At 43.2% G+C, this 24,342-nt stretch overlaps 2 protein-coding genes across 4 annotated transcripts in view; both read left to right on the top strand.

Annotated features, from left to right (window-relative positions):
• The window catches only part of LOC144892577 (uncharacterized), a 142,543-nt gene that overhangs the window by 45,183 nt on the left and 73,018 nt on the right, over positions 1 to 24,342 (top strand). For all 3 annotated transcript variants that reach the window (XM_078779728.1, XM_078779725.1, XM_078779727.1), the window contains exons 8-9: positions 13,545 to 13,883; positions 15,946 to 16,043. In XM_078779728.1, the coding sequence (XP_078635854.1) occupies positions 13,545 to 13,883; positions 15,946 to 16,043 (437 nt within the window). The remainder of the gene's footprint in view (positions 1 to 13,544; positions 13,884 to 15,945; positions 16,044 to 24,342) is intronic.
• Positions 16,378 to 24,342, top strand: part of LOC137429079 (uncharacterized) — a 46,908-nt gene continuing 38,943 nt past the window's right edge. The window contains exon 1 of the mRNA XM_068119097.1: positions 16,378 to 16,590. The gene's annotated coding sequence lies outside the window, so the exon portion shown is untranslated. The remainder of the gene's footprint in view (positions 16,591 to 24,342) is intronic.

Below are 24,342 nucleotides of genomic sequence, written 5' to 3'. Positions count from 1 at the left end.
GTATTATCCTGTAGACCCACCTGAACTTGCATTGCTCCCTTTGAGGGCTTTGCTTTTTTTCCCAGGTGTAAGAACATTGCATTCAGAAACGCCCACCTCTGTTATTCCCATTCCTTGCATGCAGAGCATGCCTTTTTGTTTTTCCACCCAAACTGGTTTTGGTCGTGTCGCTCGGTCCTGGATTGTGGGAACATACCCAAATTTACGAGCGCATTCGGCATCACTGTCCACCCCTGTTCTTTATAATGTAGCTCAGATACAGGTGTTTCCCAACGGATTCGAGCATAAGTCGTTGCGTGACGATGAAACTACTTTCATACTAATACGGCATCAGCCCACGGGTCCTAAAATCCTGTTCTTCCACTCTTTCACTCCCTCTCTCTGTTCTCTTCACCCTCTCTTTTGCTCAAGGTCATCTGCCATCTGCTTGGAAATCAGCCAACATCACCGCTTTGCAGAAAAAAGGTGCAAAAACAGATCCTAGCAACTACAGACCAATCAGCCTTCTCCCAATTATCAGCAAAGTCATGGCATCCATCATTGCTTCGGATATGAAATCTTTCCTCTTCTCCAATGGCTTGCTCTTTGATCATCAATTTGGTTTCAGACCTGGTCACTCTACTCTGGACATGCTGCTTCTGCTTTCTCAACAATGGGTGGACGTCCTCAATGCCAAACAGGAAATTAGAGCTGTCTCCCTTGACATATCACGTGCCTTCGATACGGTCTGGCACCCCGCTCTGCTCACCAAACTCTCCTCCTTTGGTATCCATGGAAATCTCCACGCATGGCTGGCGGACTTCCTCTCTAGTCGTTGTCAACGTGTGGCCCTGAATGGGTTTCTCTCATCTCCTCTTCCTGTTCAGGCTGGAGTTCCCCAAGGCAGTGTTCTGGGCCCTGTGCTTTTTCTGGTCTTCATCAATGATCTCTCTGACTCTCTTGAAAGTCCTCTCTTTCTCTTTGCTGATGACTCTACTCACTGTCGCTCCATTCCTCATCCCTCAGATCGGCAGTCTGCAGCCTCCTCACTCTTTGCAGACCTGGACAAAATCACAGACTGGGCAAACAAGTGGAACATGTCTTTCAATCCTGACAAATCTCACACTCTTACGATGTCTCTCTGAAAAGACCGACTGGACAACCCTCCCATCCACTTTCTGAATAATCCTCTCCAAGAAGTTCTGTCACTCAAGCTTTTGGGTCTCACTATCTGCCATGATCTTTCCTGGGAAAACCACATTTCAAATCTGGCCTCCAAAGCCAGTCGCCGACTGGGCATCCTCCGTCGTGCGAAGTCCGTCCTTGGCACACCTGAGCTCCTCACCACATACAAGGCTTTCATCCGCAGCTCAATGGAATACTGCTCTCCCTTCTGGGCTGGTGCTCCTGCCTCACACCTAGCTCGTCTTCACGCTGTTGAAACCAAAGCGTTCAGAATCATTGGAATCTCCCGCGATGAAGCTAACTCCAAGGGCCTTTCACTCACTCACTGCAGGCAGGTTGGTGGTCTTTCCGTCTTCTATCGACTCCTCTCCGGCCTTGCCCCCTCCCCCCCCCCCCAGCTCTCTCTGGGCTCTGTCCCCCAAATATTCCTACAGGTCGCACAAGATCTGCCTGCAACCCTCTTATGGTTAAACTGCCAAAATCAAGACTCTCTGCTCACCTTCACTCCTTCATTCCTCTTTTCTCCCGCCTCTGGAACAAACTCCCTCACTCTCTTCTTCAATCCCACTCCTCCCTCCAGGTCTTTAAAACAGCTGTTCCCCACCATCTCTTATCTTCCCCCATCCAAAACCTTGACCTTTTCTACCCCCGCTAATTTCACCCCAAATCCACTTTTTTAAAATACCAACTTCTGTCCTGGAAGTCCTTGGTGTCCTTGTGTTTTATACTTCTCCCACCCCCCCCCCCCTTCCCATGCCTCCTCCTCCCAAGCCCTCTCCCTCCCACACATCTCCCGAAGTCCCTGCTCTCAAATGTTGTGTTTGTGTGCTTCCCCTTCTCTCCCCATCTTGTCTACCACTCCCTCTTTTTATATATTTTGTTTGTCTGTTTGATTTGTTTGTGAAATAAATGTTAGGTCTTTCACGAGCCTCGAATCTGTATCCAAAAAATATAAAAAATACCTGTTGAGGTGCTTTCCAGCATTGGCATTCAAGACCAGCAATTGGTGCAATTTTGGGCCGCAGCCACCTCTCTGGCAACCCCCCCATTCGGTATTCGATTCTCCAGGTTTTTTCTTCATTACTTCGCTATGATCCTCTGGCTTATACCCCTTGATAGTGATGTTTACATGGTAGATTTGTCCCACGCAAGATGTTCTACAGGTTATATGTTTAACTAGGCATTTTCATTCCCATGGATGTTTTTTTTGGGTCATGAATCGAGGTTATTAAGGCGTAATTTTTAGTTCCTCATTTGTATCCCGGTTTTGCATTTGTCGGATGGAGCCGCTTTTTCCCTCCTTGTTAATGGAAAAATGCTCGAGCACAGCTTCCCATGTCCCTCTTGTTTTCCGAGACCATTCTACCAGGCCAACAGGGTACGGGGGTAGTGAGTACTGTGGCCACCCTCCGCTCATTATGCTTGTATCACTAATGCATGGGATTTCTACTGTCTGCCCATTTTCGACCTCCACAGAAGAGGGCGCCATAAGATCCAAGGTTCTGGGATTCTTTGTTAGGGGCTCTACCCCGTTACTAAAATATTTGGGGTCGTCTAACCCTACACTTGGGAATAGAGCCTGTGATTGATGCTGTGAAGAGGAACAGGTTGAGATGGTTTGGTCATGTGTTGAGGAAGGATGAAAGTGACTGGTTGAGAAGAGTGATGGAAATGAATGTAGAAGGAAGTAGAGGACGGGGAAGACCGAGAAAGACTTGGCTAAAGATGGTGGAAGAAGAAATGCGGGCAAAGGGATTAACAAGGAGAGATGCAGAAAATAGGGCAAAATGGAGAAGATTGTCATGGGGGTCGCAAGGCTAACCCCCGCTCTAGCAGGGAAAATGGCCTTAAAATGCATGTTGTTGTTGTTGTTGTTGTTGTTGTTGTTGTTGTCGTCGTCGTCGTCGTCGTCGTCGTCTAACCCTCTTTTCTGTCGTATTCCTCGGTGTGATGCCCGGAGTTCTCTGCTTCCTTGTCCGTTTAAGGCTTCACTCTGTACTAGCGGTGTCTCCATCACGACTAGCAGCAACATCTGCATCATTCCCGGTCACATTGTGCTGGGGTTGTTTATCGCCCTGGTTGAGTGCTGGTGTTCCTTGAGTGGCCTCTTGATGTTGTGCCTATGGGGATACCCACCTCTGGCAGTGAAGATGCGTGTATCCAGGAGGTTTTTCCTTCACACTTCACAGCAGTGTGTGTGACCAACAGCACGTGGTGTGGGCCAGTCCACCTTGGTTGGAGGCTGTGCTTCCTCTTGAAGTTCTTGATTAGCACCAGATCGCCTGGCTCAAAGGGGTGGCACGGTCCTGATGCTGGTTCCGTTAAGGCTTCCTTCCCCTGTGAATGGAAACTTTTGACAGTTCTCATTAGTTCAGCACAAAAAGTCAACACGTTATCATCTAGGTGGTGAACATTTTGTAAATCCGTCATAGCTGGTGCCGTTACTGGCAGTCGCATGGGGCGTCCCATTATGATCTCATGTGGGGATCAGGCCCGTGTGTCTGTTTGCTGTCCATCGCATGGCCATTGGAGCAAGAGGCGATGCTTCTGGCCACCTGAGTCCTGTGTCGTCACATATTTTTGTCAGTCTGGACTTGAAGATACCATTCTGACGTTCCACGGCTCCTGCCGACTGGGGGTGGTAAGCACAGTGGAGTACTTGTCGTATCTGTAATGCTTTGCATAGTTCCTTGGCTATCTCCGCTGTAAAATGTGTGCCCTGATCACTTGATATTTTGCACGGAATGCCGAACCGGCAAATGAAGTCACGTACAAGGTGTTTTACTACTGCGGTGGCATCACACCGTTGAGTAGCTTACACTTCTACACATTTGGAAAACATGTCCACGATCACGAGTATGTATTTGTTTCAGTGATGGTTGCATTTGTACGTAGTCAATTTGTAAATGGACAAACGGTGCCCATGGCATAGGATGTGCGGCACTTTGAAACCGTTTCGGTGAGGGACCCACATTGTGATGTTGACAAATCGTGCACGTCCGTCATACTTCCGTGGCTACGGTTGTAATTCCTGGAGCATACCATGAATGTAAGATCGCCTTCACTACCACTTCTCTGCACACGTGGCCATTATTATGCGCCATGCGTGCAAGCCACGGGAGCAATGCCTTTGGTGCTACCATCTGGCCCTGTTGATCAATTCACATGTCATTGTCTTGCTGAGTGCACCCTTGTTGCAACCATCCCAGCATTTCCTCGTTTTCCACTGCCGCTTGTTGATTGACTATGTCCTGCACAGAAGGGGTGGTCAATGTTTTTGTTATGAGTGGGACAATGTGTAGAGGGCAGTCACAGGTGTTTTTTTGTGGGTGGCTCTCTTGGTCACCTGGTCAGCACGGTCGTTACCTTGGAAAATTTTGACAGTTCTCATTAGTTAACTAGAACGCCACTCAGTAGAGCGCATACTCCCGCTATGGGTCAAGTTGGAATAGTACGATTTCACAAAAGTTTGAGGGAGTAGTTCAGTGACAACACAAGACAAGACAACACAAGACAGACACTGTACAGATATATATATATATATTTGTATAATAGTTTGTGGTCTTTGGTCCGTGCCTGTCCCTGTCATTCCCATCAATTGGGCATACAGTCCTGCATGGGGATCTGGTCCGTATATGGCCTGAGGTTGGGAGGGAGCCCCACTTCCCCCCGGCTTGGTAATTTTGTCGTTTTCTTGTCACTACCATTTGTTTCTGTAACACAGTTTTATGCTTCTTTGTCGTCTCAAGTTCACCCTTAAAACCTGCACATTTTGAGGCCATCTCCCGTTCGGCACACTCGTCCAGCAATTGACTGAAAGCCTCCCAATCACGACCGTTATGCTTTTCGTAGCATCCTTTTTCTTGAAAGCTCTCCTCAAGTTTTCTAACCGTGTCCTCTCGAACGTTCACTCAATGGGGAAAGCAGACCTTTGTCCCACGGTCATTCCAACCCACTGGTGTACATATCGTACGGAATCCTCCCCAGCTGTTTTCAACATGTACTCTGCCGGAGTACCTGCGAATGGGCGATCGGTCTTACCCGGTCGTCCATTTTGATTTCCCATTCTTGCACCTTATTTCCCTCTTGGCGAGGTCACAACTCAGGGTACCCCTTGTATTCCTTAGTCACTGAATTCTCGTTCTCTCAAGGTCCCACCTTGTTTGAGCTTCCCTTTAACACCAAAGGTCTCACCTTGGTCACTTAAAATTTGTCCTGCTCCACCCACATAAACGGCTTGACTACCTTTAACCAAGTTTACAATTGTGGTTTGGACTCACTCAAAGCTATGGAGGAAAGGGTCCGATTTTTACCTGGAAACGACAGCACTTTGTTCACTGGAGAGATATAAAAGGTCTCTCACCTTGTTCCCTAAGTTGAGGTGTGTATCCGAACCAACTGCTGTCGTCTCCAGGAGTTCGTCAGTCCTTCCATCCACGGCCTGGTGAGTCCCGGGTTTCGGCACCAAATGTCGGATGTCCGTGGAGACACTAAAGACACCGTATTGAAGATACAAGCCATTTCATGTAGAATTCACACTTATGCGGGATTAGGTTAGGCTCCTGATCATGCCAAGTCCCTTCTCCATTCATTTCACTGTGCACTTCGTTTATAAGCACGAAGGCAGTTTTAGCGGAGCAAAGATAACAATCTCTCCAGGAATCTCCCCCAAAAGGCATGACCCATGCCCAAAGCATCTCACATGAACCTTTAATGTCACTCCCCAAGGATGTGGGAGTTTTAGTACAAAGGGAGGAAACCACATATTTCCTGTCATTGTTAGATAAGCAGAGAGAATAACATGAACCAGCTGTGGTTGCAAAAGGCAAATCGAAAACATATCACAGAGCCTGAGATACACATTCTCAGCCTGTCAGCAATTTAATGAGAAAAAGTTTAATAAAACAATCATGAGTTCCCACAAGTGGAACAAAACAAAAAAAGCTGGAAAAATTTCCTAAATCTTAGATATTCCACACAGAAATCCTAAAACGTCCTGGACAATATTATTGGCACCTTTAAGAAGAGAAATAATTAGATTTCAAGCAGGTGATTCTCCTTTACTTTGGAATTGAACTCACCTGTGGTGAGTTGCAGGTGCCTGAAATAAAACAAAACCACTCATTCAACAGGTTTTTATGGGAAAAGGAGTCCTTCTGCTGTTTTGTGTCACTATGTGTACCACAATGAGCACGGAGAAAATAAAGAAAACCAAAGAATTGTCTGAGGCGTTCGGACACAAGATTGGAGCCAAGCACGGACAATCTTGTTGTCCGCTACAAGTGCATCTCCAGAGACCTTGATGTTCCTGTGTCCACCGTACGCAATGTTATCAGGAAGTTTAAGGCCCATGGCACTGTGGCCAACCTCCCTGGATGGGGCCGCAAGAGAAAACTTCATCTAAGATTGCAGGGAAGGATTGTTCGAATTGTGGAGAAAGCACCTCAATCAACTGCCAAACAAATTCAAGCTGACCTTCAGACACAAGTTACGACAGTTTCCGCTCGCACCATCCGTCGCCAACTCGATAAAAGGAGGTTGGTTCCATGATAGGAGACTCAGGAGGATCCCACTGCTGAGAGAGAGACTTAAGAAATCCCGACTGGTGTTTGCCAAAACACACCTGAATGAGCCAAAATCCTTCTGGGAAAATGTCCTGTGTACAGATGAGACCAAATTAGAGTTTTTGGGAAAAGCTGTGGGGGCACCCCCACAACATTTTTTTGTGGGGGTGCCCGGGGGAAGAAGGGCCCCTCCCCCCTCCCCCTCCCCCTCCCCCCTCCCCCCCTGCCCCCTCCCCCCTCCCACTCCCCCTCCCCCTCCCGCCCTTCCCCCTCCCCCCCTCCCCCCTCCCCATCCCCCCTCCCCCCCGTTCCCCTCCCCTCCTCCTCCCCCTTAACACCAGGGGGGTTGACTCAGCCTGTCATCCTACCGAGGTCGGCAAATTGAGTACCAGTTCACTGGTAATTCCCTGTGTGCCGCAAGAGGTGCCTAACAGGGTTGGTGGCACGAACCCGGAAGTCGGAACTCATTGTCGTCAAATAAATGTAGCGTGTATGTTTCACTCTCTGTCACATGCCGTTGGTCCCATGTCAATCGGATGAAGTTGAAAAATTAACATTACGAAGTTTCTCTGGGACGTACTGATTCCGAATAATGAAGTTGAAAAATTAACGTTCCGAAATACGCTAATTACGCTAACAGAAGCGCTGGCGCTGCGAAGCGCTAGAGGGAGCGCTGCGCTCCCTCCCTTCGATTCCCTCCCTCTTCTGCTTGGCTTCTGCGCTAATACGCTAATTTTAAAACCCGAAGTTTAAAAAAATTTAAGGTGTTCCGTAGTTGCTCTGAGACGTACTGATTCCGAATATGCCTTTGGTTTTTCTCTGCGATGAGTAGTTCTCGAGTTATAAGAGGACAAACAAACAAACATACTTTACTGCTTTATATATATAGAAGTTGGTACGATTCGGCCAAGGAATCCCAGAGATAATTGCAATTAAGTGAGCCGTGACGTCATGGAACGCGCCGTCGGTAATATATTATAATATATATATACATACACACACACACACACACACACACACACACACACACACACACACACACACACACACACACACACACACACACGGTTACGTGAAAAAGTAAGTACACCTCATGTAAAGTTTTGAATTTTTCAACATATTTCAACATACAGCTATTTGATCTTAATTTCAACAATATTGATAGATAAAGGTGATATAATATAACAAATATCATGAAACATTTACATTTTGTAGTCCATTGTATAATTTAAATAAACGTAAATGCAAATTTCGCATGTGGAAAAAGTAAGTACACCCCTACATTTATCACTACTTCAAATACCGAAAATTAGAATCACGTGCACCAGCTCAGGTGCAAATGATTAGAACATCGTTGGAGAGGATCTTGGAGGAACCTGTCTTATTTAAACCTCAGACATTTAGTTTGGTTTGCTCTTTGTTGTTGAAGTGTGCGGCGTCACCATGCCTAGATCAAAAGAGCTCTCTGAGGCCTTCAGAAAGAAGGTTATAGATGCCTACGAGTCTGGGAAGGGATTAAAAAAGATCTCTAAACAATTTGAAATCGATCATTCGACTGTCCGGAAGATCATCTACAAGTGGAGAAGATTCCAAACAACTGCCAACTTGTTCAGGCCAGGCCGCCCCAGCAAGTTCAGCCCGAGAGCAGACCGCAAGATGCTGAAAGAAGTCTCTAAGAACCCCAGAATGTCATCATGGGACCTCCAGGTAGCTCTTGCCACTGTTGATGTCAAAGTGCACGAGTCTACCATTAGAAAGAGGCTGCACAAATTTAATCTACATGGGAGGTGTGCCAGGAGGAAACCTTTGCTGTCCAGAAAGAACATCAGGGCAAGACTAAAGTTTGCCAATGAACACCTTGGCAAAGACCAGCACTTCTGGAGCAATGTACTCTGGACAGATGAGTCAAAGGTAGAGCTATTTGGCCACGGTACCAGAAGACATGTTTGGCGAAAACCAAAGACAGCATTTGACCACAAGAACCTTGTGGTCAAATACCAACTGTAAAGTATGGTGGTGGAAATATTATGGTTTGGGGCAGCTTGGCTGCATCAGGGCCTGGGCAGTTCACCATCATAGAATCCACTATGAATTCTTCATTGTACCAGAGGGTGCTTGAGGATAATGTGAGGCCATCTGTCGGAAAGTTGAAGCTCAACCGAAGGTGGACCTTGCAACATGACAATGACCCTAAACATACCAGTAAATCCACCAAGGAATGGCTGAAAAGAAGGAAATGGAGGGTTCTGGAATGGCCAAGTCAAAGCCCAGATCTAAATCCCATCGAGATATTGTGGGGGGATTTGAAACGAGCTGTGCATGCAAGAAACACCTCAAACATCGCACAGCTGAAAGAATTCTGCATGGAGGAGTGGGCAAAAATTTCTCCCAGTCAATGTCAGAGACTGGTAGACAGTTAAAAGAAACACCTACTTGAGGTTGTTTCTGCCAAAGGGTAAATACCACCTATTAGAGCCAAGGGTGTACTTACTTTTCCACATGCGAAATTTGCATTTATGTTTATTTAAATCATACAATGGACTACAAAATGTAAATGTTTCATGATATTTGTTATATTATATCACCTTTATCTATCAATATTGTTGAAATGAAGATCAAATGGCTGTATGTTGAAATATGTTGAAAAAGTTTAAACTTTACATGGGGTGTACTTACTTTTTCACGTGACTGTATATATCTATATCTATATATATATATCTGTGCAGTGTCTGTCTTGTCTTGTCTTGTGTTGTCACTGAACTACTCCCTCAAAGTTTTGTGAAATCGTACCAAACTTCTGGTATGCACATATCTCTCCCGTCGTTATGTCCTGAGGGTATTTTTGCTGAAAAAATTTCCAATTTTTTCAGGAAACATTTTTTTTTTCAACTTCAATTATTGTTTATAAAAGGTAATATCACGTATATTACAAATACATTTGTGCATTATCATTGTTTGAATTATGATTGGTTTAAACGATGACAAAACAGCAACTCAGGTCCAGTCATTTATCTATATATCTACATATCTGGGCAGTGTCTGTGTTGTCACTTAACGACCATCAAACTTTTGTTTCCGTGGTTGTGAAGTGTTTTTAATAACGTGGTGGTGATTTTGAATCACGTGGTGGTGAGGTATTTTGAATCATGTGGTGGTGAGGTATTTTTAAATGACGTGGTGGTTCGGTGTTTTTAAATCACGTGGTGGTGAGGTATTTCTAATTAAGTGGTGGTGAGGTGTTTTTAATTATGTGGTGGTGAGGTGTTTTTAATTTCGTAGCTGTGAGGTGTTTTTAGTTTCGTGGCTGTGAGGTGTATTTAATTTCGTGTTTTGTGGCTGAGGTGTTTTTAATTTTGTGTTTCGTGGCTGTGAGGTTTTTAATTACGTGTTTCGTGGCTGTGAGGTGTTTTTAATTGCGTGTTTCGTGGCTGTGAGGTGTTTTTAATTTCGTGTTTCGTGGCTGTGAGGTGTTTTTAATTTTGTGTTTCGTGGCTGTGAGGTGTTTTAATTATGTGTTTCGTGGCTGTGAGGTGTTTTTAATTTTGTGGCTGTGAGGTGTTTTTAATTTCGTGGTGGTGAGGTACAACACAACACAACAACTCAGGTACAGTCATTATCCTCAGCTAAAATAAGCCTGCTCCTCAGTAACGACGCCGCGTGGTGAGGCGAGCGCAGTGAGTATGTGTATATATATATATACATATATATATATATATATATATATATATATATATATATATATATATATATATATATATATATATATATATATATATATGTGTATATGTATATATATATATATATATATATATATATATATATATATATACATATATATATATATATACATATATATATACACACACAGAGTGAAACCTTGACTTACGAGTGCACCAACTTACGAGTTTTCCGAGATACGAGCCGTCGCTCAGTCGATTTTTTGCTTGTGATGCGAGCCGAGATCTGAGTTACGAGCGAGCGAGCTTACGCCACCCGCCACTAGGTGGCCCAGCAAGCGTTCAGGTCACGTGGTTATCTTGCCGTGCAAGCATCTCTGCCGTATCGCTGTTGCTTTGTTTTCGCATTTTGTTTATTTTGGAAAATTTCTTAGTTTTAACCATGGGTCCTGAGAAATTGAGTGCCAAGGGCAGTGCTGAGAAGAAGAAAAGGATGATGTGCTTGGATATAAAACACGTAATCGTCGAAAAACATGAGCGAGGTGTGCGTGTTGTCGACTTGGCGAGGCAGTACGATCGTAGTACTTCTACGATATGTACGATTTTGAAGCAGAAGGAGTCGATAAAGGCTATAACGCCAGCCAAGGGCGTTAAGATTATTTCAAAGCTCCGGACTTCTGTCCATGAAGAGATGGAGAAGTTGTTGTTTGTGTGGTTGACAGTGTGAGTAAATACACTTAATAAAACCAGTTTATTTCTTTACATTCTCTTTTATTATGTACAGTATATGTATTATGTACAGTATATACGAGGTCGTGCTTGTTTATACATTATTTGTTATTTATAAAGTACATTTTTCTTATTTAAAAACACGTAACAAAAAAAATTGGTGTGGTTTTTGGGGGGCTGGAACGGATTAATAGCATTTCAATTCATTTTAATGGGGAAATTTAATTTGAGAAACGAGCAAATTGAGTTACGAGTTCGGTCACAGAACGAATTAAACTCGTAAGTCAAGGTTTCACTGTATATATATATATTTATTTATATATATATATATATATATATATATATATATATATATATATATATATATATATATATATATGTATATATATATATATAAAACCAACGAGCGATATATATATATATATATACTTAGTATATATATATATACTTGGTATATATATATATATATATATATATATATATATATATATATATATATATATACATACACAGACTTGGCATTTAATATGGAATATTTTTTTTGTGGGGGTGAACTTACTTTTCAAGTTAACTTCGAACCAAAAGTTCATTGGAATTATGTTGAAATTATTCTAGATTTTGTTAATGTGACCTTTAAAAGAAACAAAAACCAGATTTGACATTTAGAAGCAAATAAAATGATCCTTTAAAGTGATGTAAACTGATATTGAACTCGATTCACGGACAGTACTGTTAAACTTCTGTACGTTTTCCAGAAGTATTTCTTTATTTTGCACATTAGCCAATTTTTTTTTTAGCAAAAACAAAAGTTAAATTACGATTGGGATTACGGACAGTAAAATTACAGATCAGTACATCGTGTAACCCCCACGAGCATTCAGGAGAGCAGGCACACGTTGAGGAATGCTGTTCACGAGATTTGCCAAGCTTTGGACAGGAATCGCTTGCCATGCAGTGTCAATGGCCTGCTGCAATTCACGCACAGAGGTAGGCTGCTGGTCCAAGTTGTCGATTTGACACATTAATTCTGCCCACAAGTTCTCTATCGGATTCATATCCGGGGACATGGCAGGCCACTCCATATGCTCTCCACCACGCTCAGCAAGAAAGTGTTGGATCATGCAAGCACGATGAGGCCATGCATTGTCATCTTGGAAGACAAGGTTTCCTCGAAAGGCTGCACGAGCAAATGGAAGCAATGTTTCTTCCAGAATGGCCCTGTACTTGAACTGGTTCAGGTTTCCAATCAGAACAACCAGGTCAGTTTTGCCCCCTGCCTGAAAAGCAGCCCAAACGGTCACCCCACCACCTCCAGCTTGGACTCTTGGCACTATACAATCTTCGTTGTAGGCTTCATGCACTTGTCTGCGCACTCGGACATGGCCATCTTGACGATAGACCAGAAATCAAGACTCGTTACTGAAGATCACATGATTCCAGTGTCCTGGCTGCCATTGACGGTGCTCTCTGTCCCACTGCAATCGGCGCTGGCGGTGTTGTCTTGTCAGGCGTGGCTTTCTCAGGGGACGCCAGGCACGATAGCCTGCTTGAACCAGTCGTTGGTTGACTAGCCTTCTGGATACAGGCACATTTGTCAGTTGCTGCCACTCAGCCCTAAGCCGATTAGCTGACTTGGTACGGCCATTGCGGACTAACCGGTGCAGCTGGCGATCATCCCTCCTTGTGGTTCTGCGGGGACGTCCTGGCCTCGATATTGGAGAAGGGACACCCCTCTGAGCATTTCGTTTCGGGATCTTTGACACCTGACCTTGAGTGATGTCATACTGCCGAGCAATAGCACTCTGTTTCATGCCGGAATTTCGTAAAGCCACCACTCCATGACAAACGGCATTGTCGAGTTGACGGACCATCTCCAGAGGATGCGGCAATAACTTTTGTTGACGTGCAGCAGTTGTTTTCCACTAATACAGAACGCAACAACCCTTATGTACCCGATTGTGAAGCCAATCATCAAATGTACCTGTCCGTACATTTTGTCACGCCACCTGTGATATTATCCTGTTATTGACTTCTTGCTGCGACAGACAATCAGTGACATATTTCTTTCAACAAAGAAATCACCGAAGCGTAAAAGAAACTCACCAGATTGATATACTGAGTTCAGAAAGGAAACCCAAGTCAAGGAAAAAAAAATATGCCATATTAAATGCCAAGTCTGTATTTATATTATTTCTTATTGGCACCTTTTTGAAGTTGTGATATATACAACTATTTTGATATATACAACTGTGATATTTTCACCTATTATATATATATATATATATATATATATATATATATATATATATATATATATATATATATATATATATATATATATATATATATATATATATATATATGACGAGTAAAATTAACACAAGATGTGAACTTTCATTTGTTTCCACAGATACGACAGCAGCTCAGGTCAAACAATCAACTCCGTCAGAATCTTCCAAAACGGGAGGTGTGCAAAATCCATCTGCGCCATTATCTACGGGGCTCAGCACAACACTGAAAAGTGCTGTTGGTCAGGAGTTGACGAAAATTATTCCTGTCAAACATGAAGTTGAGGCTCTGATCCCCCAAAGTGTCACAGTGACTCCACCAGTAAACCGGGCGAGGAAGCGTTTGGTGGACGTTCCAGACGAGGAGCAGCCAGAAGCCAAGCAAGCGAAAGAATTTATGGACAGAACCACACCTCTCGGCACAGAACCTTTGAACCTTTCCAACATGACTCCTGTGAAAGGTAATCGATCATTCATTATTTTGCACTGTGCAGTACTGTTAGCCTCTGCTAGATTTAGTCCGAAACGGGGGCTTATGGATTGGGTCTCGTCTGTCCGGGCGTCCAACTATATCTCGGACATGTATCGACCGAGTTTGTTCATGATTTTGGTGAAGATCTTGATTCGGATCCGGCTACTATAATTTTTTAAATGATTCTTCACCATTGGGAGATAGGGCCAAAAACGATACATAGCAGGATATCTCAAAAACCTTATGGATGGATTTGGACGAAACTTGTTGGACAGGTGTGTGTGTGACAAGGAAGTATCGATTCAGTTTTGGTGAAGATCCGGATCCGGATCCTGCTTGTAGAATTTAGTAAATGATTCTTCACCATTGAGTGATATGGCCAACCAGGCGGAGGTATGCTCTTTACTGAGTGCCGTTCTAGTTTTAACTGAAACGAGTGAGCTGAACAGCCTCCTTTGGCTATGGTAATCCAAGATGGTTGTAATGACTAATCGCTGGTTCTGTTCGCTACCTACATATCACCACAGCAAGGTTCGCTCCAGTTATACATACCGCTCATTGGGTGTGTTCCATGACCAAGCAGCTTGTAGAGTGCTCGCCAAGTGTGCACTCAAGCTAGCACTGCAACAAAATGGTTGATGAGGGATGGCTGGCTTGGCAAGCTGATTGGTAATGGGACACACCTGGATCATTTTTGTGCGCGAGTTTTATTTACGGCTGGCGTTGAGAGATTAATCATTAGGGGGCTACCATTATTATAATCACATAAAATAATTTAAATTATATCCATGGGAGTGGTCAGGGGGGATCACTTTATTCTTTTTAATACTGCCAATTATTGTAGTTATTATTTTATTGTAACAGAAAAATGCCACGATAAGGTGGAACTACTCTCAAACTGTTACATGTACAGTTGTACACCTTCCCAAGGTGGAAACAGGTGAATTCCTCTGGATTTTTTTTTTAGTCAAGTGAAGTCTAAATCAACGTAGGCAAAGCGAATGTGAAAATAACATGGAGTCCTCTTACTTGTGATACAATTGAAGATTCTGAAGCGTCATTTGTAATCCCCTCGTCCACAATCACCAGAAGTGGCGTTATAAGGTACATGTTTACGAAGATAATTTGCATCGTCCGACCTTCGGTATGAAGTCACTACAACCTTTGCCGTATGACCTGTAGTCCGCTTGTCAAGATTACTTGGTTCATATTGGATAATGATAAGTAATGACCGAATACATTGCCAATTTTGACAAGTGGCCACACTGGCCTCCTAGAGGACCAGGTTTTGTTGGCCCGACAGAGTCTTTCGTGGCATTTGGCACCTGGGCCAGCGCTTATTTCAAACCCTGGGATGCAAGCAATGGGGATGCTTTCTGGTCTTTAAATCCTTGGTTTCTCACCAATTGTATCTTTGTTGTGCTGTACGTTCCTGTTCTCTCTTTTTTGGTGCATGGCTAAACAGGTTTTACACAGTCTGTTTACAATGTAGCTTCAGCTTATTTTTTTGCTTTGGGGCTGTGGCAGCAAGCATAGCGTAACACAAAAAGGTAAAACTTCAAAATATTTGACGGCTCTCAGTGATCATTTAACATCTGCAGTCACAATCACAGTCATTTCATTCACCGATGCTGCTCTTGAAATATCCTGCACCATTGAGTCAGAAGATACTGTTGACTTGGGAGTGGTGCCTCAACTATGCCCTAGCAAAGTCTTGCTCTCACGGTTAATTCTGTCCCATCGTGATGCGAGATAAAAAGCACTGGGGTAAAGATTAAATGATCGGAAAATTAACAAAAGTTTAATAGCTAAATCTATACGTCGGTCTCGGCCTATCCACAGGTAAGGCCTTGCTTGCAAATTTTAACCCAACTACATTTAACATGCATCATCGAAATCACTGGTGGAACACTGGCTGATTGATACATTTGTATTGTTCAAACAAAATCTATTTTGAGCTTCGGAATAGCCCTCGTGCAACATCCCAAACTATTTTATTGTGCAATGTGCTCCATGGTTTTCCTCATTCCTTATGTTCATTATTTTTGCAGATTTGCAAGAAATGAAAAATGAAAGCGAATCTCCTAAGAAATGCCCTCGGTGTGGTGTTACATTTGCTGTTTTTGCGTCTCTGAAAAGGCATGCCCGGGTAAGGCATTGTGGATTTTCGTTTTTTCTATCCAGATCACGTGATCTTATTGTTTAAGGATTTACTTATTATTATGCCTATTATAAACAAGCAAGTTGTTGCACTTTGCCTACATTTGTATTTGCTATCAGGGTTATATGAAATTATTTGCAGTAAAAACTGTTGCTGTAGTAGATTATATCTCCTCTTGCTCCCAATGAGTGAATGATCTTTAGGTTTATGTAGTTCAACTGTTGTGACGAATGTGAGGTTTGGGGCCTGAAGGCGTAGATTTTTCTCTATTTGCTATTTTATCTTATGGAAAATGATCACTGAACATGGTGTTCGCTGGGCACTGCCGACAGTCGCCACCACTTCACCTGTCACCAGATCGACAGAGATGTTTGCACTTCCTGCTCAGCGACGAGGCCCATTAGGTCCCATGAGATCGCAGCTAAAGGTGATCTGATTATTCGATTCGCCAACATTTTGAAAGGGCAGATAACTGTCTCAAACAGTCACAGATGGACACCTTCTTCTGAAGACGTTCTCATCAAGTTTTATGAAGGTATGTCTGGTTATTTTTCTTCCATTGTTATTGTTGTTGTTTAGTCATTTAACTTCACATGAATTTATGAACCACTATTTATTACCTACCAGAAAATGCGAGGTGTGTGTGTGTGTGTGTGTGTGTGTGTGTGTGTGTGTGTGTGTGTGTGTGTGTGTGTGTGTGTGTGTGTGTGTGTATGTATATATATATATATATATATATATATATATATATATATATATATATATATAATATATATATATTATATATATATTATATATATATATAATATATATCCTGAGAAAAATTTTTGTATTGAGCTGCCTTGTGCAAGATATGACAATTTCCCAGGATGCTATTTTGCTTTGAATAAGTATGTTATGCACCTTGAAAAGGAGTAGGCAAAATATTATTAAGCTTTGTTTTACTGGTCAAACAGCACTAGTTAGAATACTTTTTTTCCAATATAGTGCATACCTCATTTGTCACAGAACAGAACACGTCCCTTAATTGTTCCCTTACTAAGATGATCGCATCACGATCCCTTACTAAGTCGAGTATTCCTTGTTAATAGTTTGGCCGGTGGTCTGGTTCTGGTTTCTCAAAATGTGAAAGATCTTATATTTATCCTTTTATACTCTGACTCAACATGAGCTATATTTGGGCCCATAAGTGGGGAAAAAAACAAAAAACATTTTATTTAGGAAGTGATTATTTACTGGATTACCTTTATAGAAATTAAGACGGCATTAAAAAGCAAAGAGAGGAAAAATTAACATTGTCAGGCCCACCCTGAAAAGTAAAACATTTGTTGAGAACATTGTACAATTATTGCTTCGGATATGAAATCCTTCCTCTTCTCCAATGGCTTGATCTCCGATCATCAATTTGGATTCAGACCAGGTCATTCTACTCTGGACATGCTGCTTCTGCTGTCTCATCAATGGATGGAGGTCCTCAATGCCAAACAGGAAATCAGAGCCGTCTCCCTTGACATATCACGTGCCTTCGATACGGTCTGGCACCCAGCTCTGCTCACCAAACTCGACCTCCTATGGTATGCATGGAAATCTCCATGCATGGCTTGCGGACTTCCTCTCTGGTCGTAGACAACGTGTGGCCCTGAATGGATTTCTCTCATCTCCCCTTCCTGTTCAGGCTGGAGTTCCCCAAGGCAGTGTTCTGGGCCCTGTGCTTTTTCTGGTCTTTATCAATGATCTCTCCGACTCTCTGGAAAATCCTCTCTATCTCTTTGCTGATGACTCCACTCTCTGCCGCTCCATTCCTCTTCCCTCAGATCGGCAGTCTGCAGCCTCCTCACTCTCTGCAGACCTGGACAAAATCACAGACTGGTCAAACAAGTGGAACATGTCTTTCAATCCTGACAAATCTCACACTCTTACTGCGTCTCTCCGAAAAGATCGACTGGACAACCCTCCCATCTACTTTTTCAACAATCCTCTCCAAGAAGTTCTGTCGCTCAAGCTTTTGGGTCTCACTATCTGCTATGATCTTTCTTGGGAAATCCACATTTCCAAGCTGGCCTCCAAAGCCAGTCCTGGGCATCCTCCGTCGTGCGAAGTCCTTCCTCGGCACACCTGAGCTCCTCACCACATACAAGGCTTTCATCCGCAGCTCAATGGAATGCTGTTCTCCCCTATGGGCCGGTGCTCCTGCCTCACACCTAGCTCGGCTTCACGCTGTTGAAACCAAAGCTTTCAGAATCATTGGAATCTCCCGTGATGAAGCTATCTCCGAGGGCCTTTCACTCACTCACCGCAGACAGGTAGGTGGTCTTTCTGTCTTCTACCGACTCCTCTCCGGCCTTGCTGCCCCAGCTCTCTCTGTGCTCTGTCCCCCAAATATTCCTACAGGTCGCACAAGATCTGCCAGCCACCCTCTGATGGTTAAACTGCCGAAATCTCGGCTCTCTGCTCACCTTCACTCTTTCATTCCTCTTTTCTCCCGCCCTTGGAAGAAACTTCCACACTCCCTTCAATCCCACTCCTCCCTCCAGGTCTTTAAAACAGCTGTTCACCACCATCTCTTATCTTTCCCCATCCAAAACCTTGATCTTTTCTACCCCCACTAATTCACCCCAGATCCACCTTGTTTGAAATTCCAACTTCTTTCCTGGAAGTCCTGGCAGTGTCCATATGTTTTATACCTCTCCCACCCCCCCTTCCCATGCCTCCCCCCCCCCCCAAAGCCCTCTCCCTCCCACAGATCTCTCGATGTCCCTGCTCTCAGATGTTGTGTTTGTGTTCCTCCCCCTCTCGCCCCATCTTGTCTACCGCTCCCCATGTTATATGTTTTATGTGTCGGTTTGTCTTTCTGTGTGATTAATGTTCGCTCTTTCACGAGCCTCGATCTTGTATACAAAAAAATAAAATAAATAAATAAATGTTTTTGTTTGTTTGTAGTGTTTTTATTGTTTGAAGAGGATAATTATGCAATGACATGTTTAGGGACATATAGGACGAGGATGTCTTAAATCATTAGCACGTGCAATGTTGAGCTACTTTTAACAGCACAGCCATTAATGTTCATGTAAATTATTATCACCATGTGATTATTCTGATGTACCATACTCTCTATAGAGCGTCAGTGCTACCGAAGCAGTTTCTTGGCATGGGTTATACTGGGTGGTTTGCCATTGCCTTGCCAGCAGACACTCATGGCATGAATTTGTAATTTGTTCGTGGTGCCGGCGATAGCTCGCCTACTCTACTTTGCAAAGGACACCCTGAGATCTTTGGCGTCCATCATCTAATGCTGGCAAGACGGGATGCCCGTTTAACGTCGAACCGAGGGACGATGCACACATTGAAGAATCGCCCTGCCTTTGAAACAGCAGGGTGACCTTTTATAGCTGGGTCGACATTCAAACCCAGGACAGACAGCTCAGAGGCGAGTGTGTGTACCTCTCGGCTATACTGCCAGCCATATTGCCAGACATAGAATGCAAGATATAATTTAAAGTCAATAACTTCAAAACCATTTCCTGTATCACAAATGTTTCTTGGTAACAGTCAAAAAAATAAAATAAAATAAAAAGACGATCTTCGACGTCGCCACATCGCCTGATATGCCTTCGCCCCCATTATTACATCATTATACATTCTTGTGCCAAGTTTGATTTAAATCCATTTGGCTGTTCTCAAGTATCACATTTTTACCTGACATGACCTCTATCTAATCTTTGACCTCTTGATGGCATAATCAAATCAGTTAAAGTTTGCATGATATATACTTCTACCAAGTTTGTTCAAAATCCCATCACTTGTTCACAAGTTGGCATGGCAACTTAATTTTTACTCAACATGACCTCTGACCTCTGACCTTTGGCTTTTGACCTGGTGGCCACAAAATCTAATTGGTTCATCTTCACCTCATTTTACATACTTGCACCAAGTTTGACTCATGGCGCTTTTTCACCGCGGTACCGTACCGTACTGTACTGTAACCAAAATTCGTTTTTTTCGTTTTTCCATTGCCAAGTGAACCGTACCGTACCTAAGTACCCATGCTAAATTTGGTTCCTGCTATGGATAGGTACCAAGCGAGCCGAACCCGGACCTGTGGGTGGAGCTAGCAATACTGCAGACCGTTGATTGGTCAATCGCAATAGTCACAGAACCGTCACGCTATGTTCAGACCCAACCACCATTTTAATTGAATGAAATTTTTTAATTCAAATAAAAAAAACAAAATATAAATTTAATTGAATTTTAATTCATAATTGTCTGCAAACGTTTCTTTCTCTTTTTAGCTGTCCTATTTCTGGCGTCTTTCAGCTTCTTCTCAAACACTTCCTTCTCAAAGACGTCCTCTCTCTTTTTGCATTTTGCTAAAAAAACATGTTCAGATAAAACCAAAACCCGACGAAGAAGTAAAACACAGCTTCAAGTTCCTCCATAGTTGCGGAGCTGTTTACAGTTTAGTGTCGCATGAGAAATGACGTCACCTCAGCGGTCACGTTTTTTTTTCATCACTTCAGATAACTATTTTTAATACTTATTTAATAGCCTACTTAATAGGCTATTTTTAAATAATAGCCTATTTTCACGGTTCTGTTGTGCGATGGAAAAACGACACAGGGATTACCGTACCGTACCGTACCTTACCGCACCGCACCGTTCTGTGCAATGGAAAAGCGCCATAAGATCCCTTCAGCCGTTCTCAAGTTATCGCGGTAACGAAAACCTATCACAGACGGACAGATGGATGGACAGCCTAAAAACATCATGCCTCCGCCGAAGAAAGTACATTTTACAAGCAACGTTCTTTACAAGCAACCATCAGCAATCTGACATGAGCAACCAAAAATTGGTAAGTTCAATGTGGTGTCACTGGCAAGTAACAAACTAGAAACAGCAATCAGAAATTGCAGACCCTCACCCTCACCAGGACTTATTTTGTGTGCTGGTTTGTGAATTAATAATAGTTGTATTTTCTTGTATACGTAATTATTACGTTTCAATCCATAATTAGTATGAAATAAATATTCCTACTCATTTCCAATAGAACGTAATTAATGGATGTAATCATCTTTCAATAGTATATATATATATATATACAGACTTGGCATTTAATATGGAATATATATTTTTTCTTGACTTGGGTTTACTTTCTTAACTCAATATATCAATCTGGTGAGTTTCTTTCACACTTTGGTGATTTATTTGTTGAAAGAACCATGTTACTGATTGTCTGTCGCAGCAAGAAGTCAACAACAGGATTATATCACAGGTGGCGTGGCAAAATGTATGGACAGGTGCATTTGATGATTGGCTTCACAGTCGGGTATACAAGGGTTGTTGCGTTCTGTATCAGTGGAAAACAACTGCTGCACGTCTCCAAAAGTTATTGCCGCTTCCTCTGGAGATGGTCCGTCAACTCGACAATGCCGTTTGTCATGGAGTGGTGGCTGTACGAAATTCCGGCATGAAACAGGGTGCTATTGCTCGGCAGTATGGCATCATTCAAGGTCAGGTGTCAAAGATCCTGAAACGAAATGCTCAGAGGGGTGTCCCTACTCCAATACTGAGGCCAGGACGTCCCCGCAGAACCACAAGGAGGGATGATCGCCAGCTGCACCGGTTAGTCCGCAATGGCCGTACCAAGTCAGCTAATCGGCTTAGGGCTGAGTGGCAGCAACTGACAAATGTGCCTGTATCCAGAAGGCTAGTCAACCAACGACTGGTTCAAGCAGGCTATCGTGCCAGGCGTCCCCTGAGAAAGCCACGCCTGACCAGACAACACCGCCAGCGCCGATTGCAGTGGGCCAGAGAGCACCGTCAATGGCAGCCAGGACACTGGAATCACGTGATCTTCAGTGACGAGTCTAGAATTCTGGTCTATTGTCAAGATGGTCGCGTCCGAGTGCGCAGACAAGTGCATGAAGCCTACAACAAAGATTGTATAGTGCCAAGAGTCCAAGCTGGAGGTGGTGGGGTGACCGTTTGGGCTGCTTTTCATGCAGTGGGCAAAACTGACCTGGTTGTTCTGAATGGAATCCTGAACCAGTTCAAGTGCAGGGCCATTCTGGAAGAAACATTGCTTCCATTTGCTCGTGCAGCCTTTCGAGGAAACTTTGTCTTCCAAGATGACAATGCACGGCCTCATCGTGCTCGCATGATCCAACACTTTCTTGCTGACCGTGGTGTAGAGCATATGGAGTGGCCTGCCATGTCCCCGGATATGAATCCGATAGAGAGCTTGTGGGCAGAATTAACGTGTCAAATCGACCACTTGGACCACCAGCCGACCTCTGTGCGTGAATTTCAGCAGGCTATTGTCACTGCATGGCAAGCGATTCCTGTCCAAACCTTGGCAAATCTCGTGAACAGCATGCCTCAACATGTACGTGCTCTCCTGAATGCTCGTGTGGGTTACACGAAGGACTGAACTGTAATTTTACTGTCAGTAATCCCAGGCGTAATTTAACTTTTGTTTTTGTTAAAAATTTTTTTGGCTAATGTGCAAAATAAAGAGATACTTCTGGAAAACGTACAGAAGTTTAACGCAGTACTGTCCATGAATTGAGTTCGATATCAGTTTACATCACTTTCAAGGATCAATTTATTTGTTTCGAAATGTCAAATGTGGTTTTTGTTTCTTTTAAAGGTCACATTAACAAAATCTAGAATAATTTCAACATAATTCCAATGAACTTTTGGTTCTAAGACATCTTGAAAAGTAAGTTCACCCCCACCAAAAAAATATTCCATATTAAATGCCAAGTGTGTGTGTGTGTGTGTGTGTGTGTGTGTGTGTGTGTGTGTGTGTGTGTGTGTGTGTGTGTGTGTGTGTGTGTGTGTGTGTATATATATAATTATATATATAATTATATATATAATTATATATATAATTATATATATAATTATATATATATATATATATATATATATATATATATATATATATATATATATATATATATATATATATATATATATATATATATATTGTTACGGACCGCGGGTAAGATGTGTTTGCCGAGCGGATGGCACCGCGGCCGAACAGTTGCCCCGATTCCCGAACGTTGGCCGGATCGCGCCACAGATATTCAATGGGGAAAAGACTAAAGCGAAGGATGTGAAGAAGAAGAAAGACAAAGGGTAAGGAATACGAATCTAATTTATTTACTATTTACAACCAAAAGTAACCAAGGAAGAAGGAAAGATAAGAAAATAATTTACAGAAGAATTCAGAGACACAGTGCAACGCTAGCTTACCTACAGTCTTAATTAACCCAGGGACAAGACACACAGAACAAACTCACGTACACAAAAGGATGGAAAGGCAGGAGGTGGATGGCTGGAGGGAGAGGAAGGTCCAACGGATACTGCAGCACGATCGGCGCATTTTGCAGCCGCCGTTCCTTCGCGGCCCTGCTCAAAACTGCCGTCCAGGCCCCAAGCTGCTGTTGTTGCTGCTGTGGCTGCTGCTGCTGCGGCTGTGTGGACGTCGCGTGCTCTTTTCAGGACTCGTCTCTCTCGTCTTGTCAAAGCTCATCCGCTTCTGTAAAAGCTCATCTGGTCCAACCACTTCTGTAAAAGCTCATCTGGTCCAACCACTGCTGTAAAAGCTCATCTGGTCCAACCACTCAACTCAACAACAACGTCCTTGCTTCTTGCGCGCGCGCTTTTATAGCGCCTCAGGCGATCAAGCCGCCGGCCTTTAGGACACGCCCATCGGTCAGCTCGCCTCGGCCCTGATTGGTCGGCACGGCCCTCTGGCTCCACCCTTGATGACCATGGGCGGGCACGCCCTTCTTCCCCGAGCTGAGCACATGCTTAATGGCGGCTTTGGGGCGAAATCAGCAACCCACCGCTGTACAAACCTGGCAAACTGCCCAGTGCGGTTGGCAATGGAGACTTGGAGGGGATGTAGCTGGAAATGGAGATTTTGGGAATGGGAATGAAAGGGGATCTATCTTGTTTCACTTGGTGCAATGGAGTGTCATCTTAATGGAAGACAAGGCCTTACCCTAACACACATAATAAAGATATAACTATCAACAAGGGGGAAATCTATGATTGGCTGACGTGATTGTTTATGACCTAATTATGGGACGCCCTTTGACCTTTATACATAACTGGAGTAAGGAGGGTCCAGAATAAAGCACTAATCATAAAAAAACACAATTAAAAAAAACACAATCCTCATATCCATAACAATATATATATATATATATATATATATATATATATATATATATATATATATATATATATATATATATATATATATATCTATCTATAT

The sequence above is a fragment of the Myxine glutinosa genome, chromosome 6 (assembly GCF_964187855.1).
Source record: "Myxine glutinosa chromosome 6, kmMyxGlut1.1, whole genome shotgun sequence".
In the NCBI taxonomy this organism is placed as follows: domain Eukaryota; kingdom Metazoa; phylum Chordata; class Myxini; order Myxiniformes; family Myxinidae; genus Myxine; species Myxine glutinosa.
The sequence above is the reverse complement of the archived record's forward strand: the minus strand, read 5'-3'. Positions and strand labels throughout refer to the sequence as shown.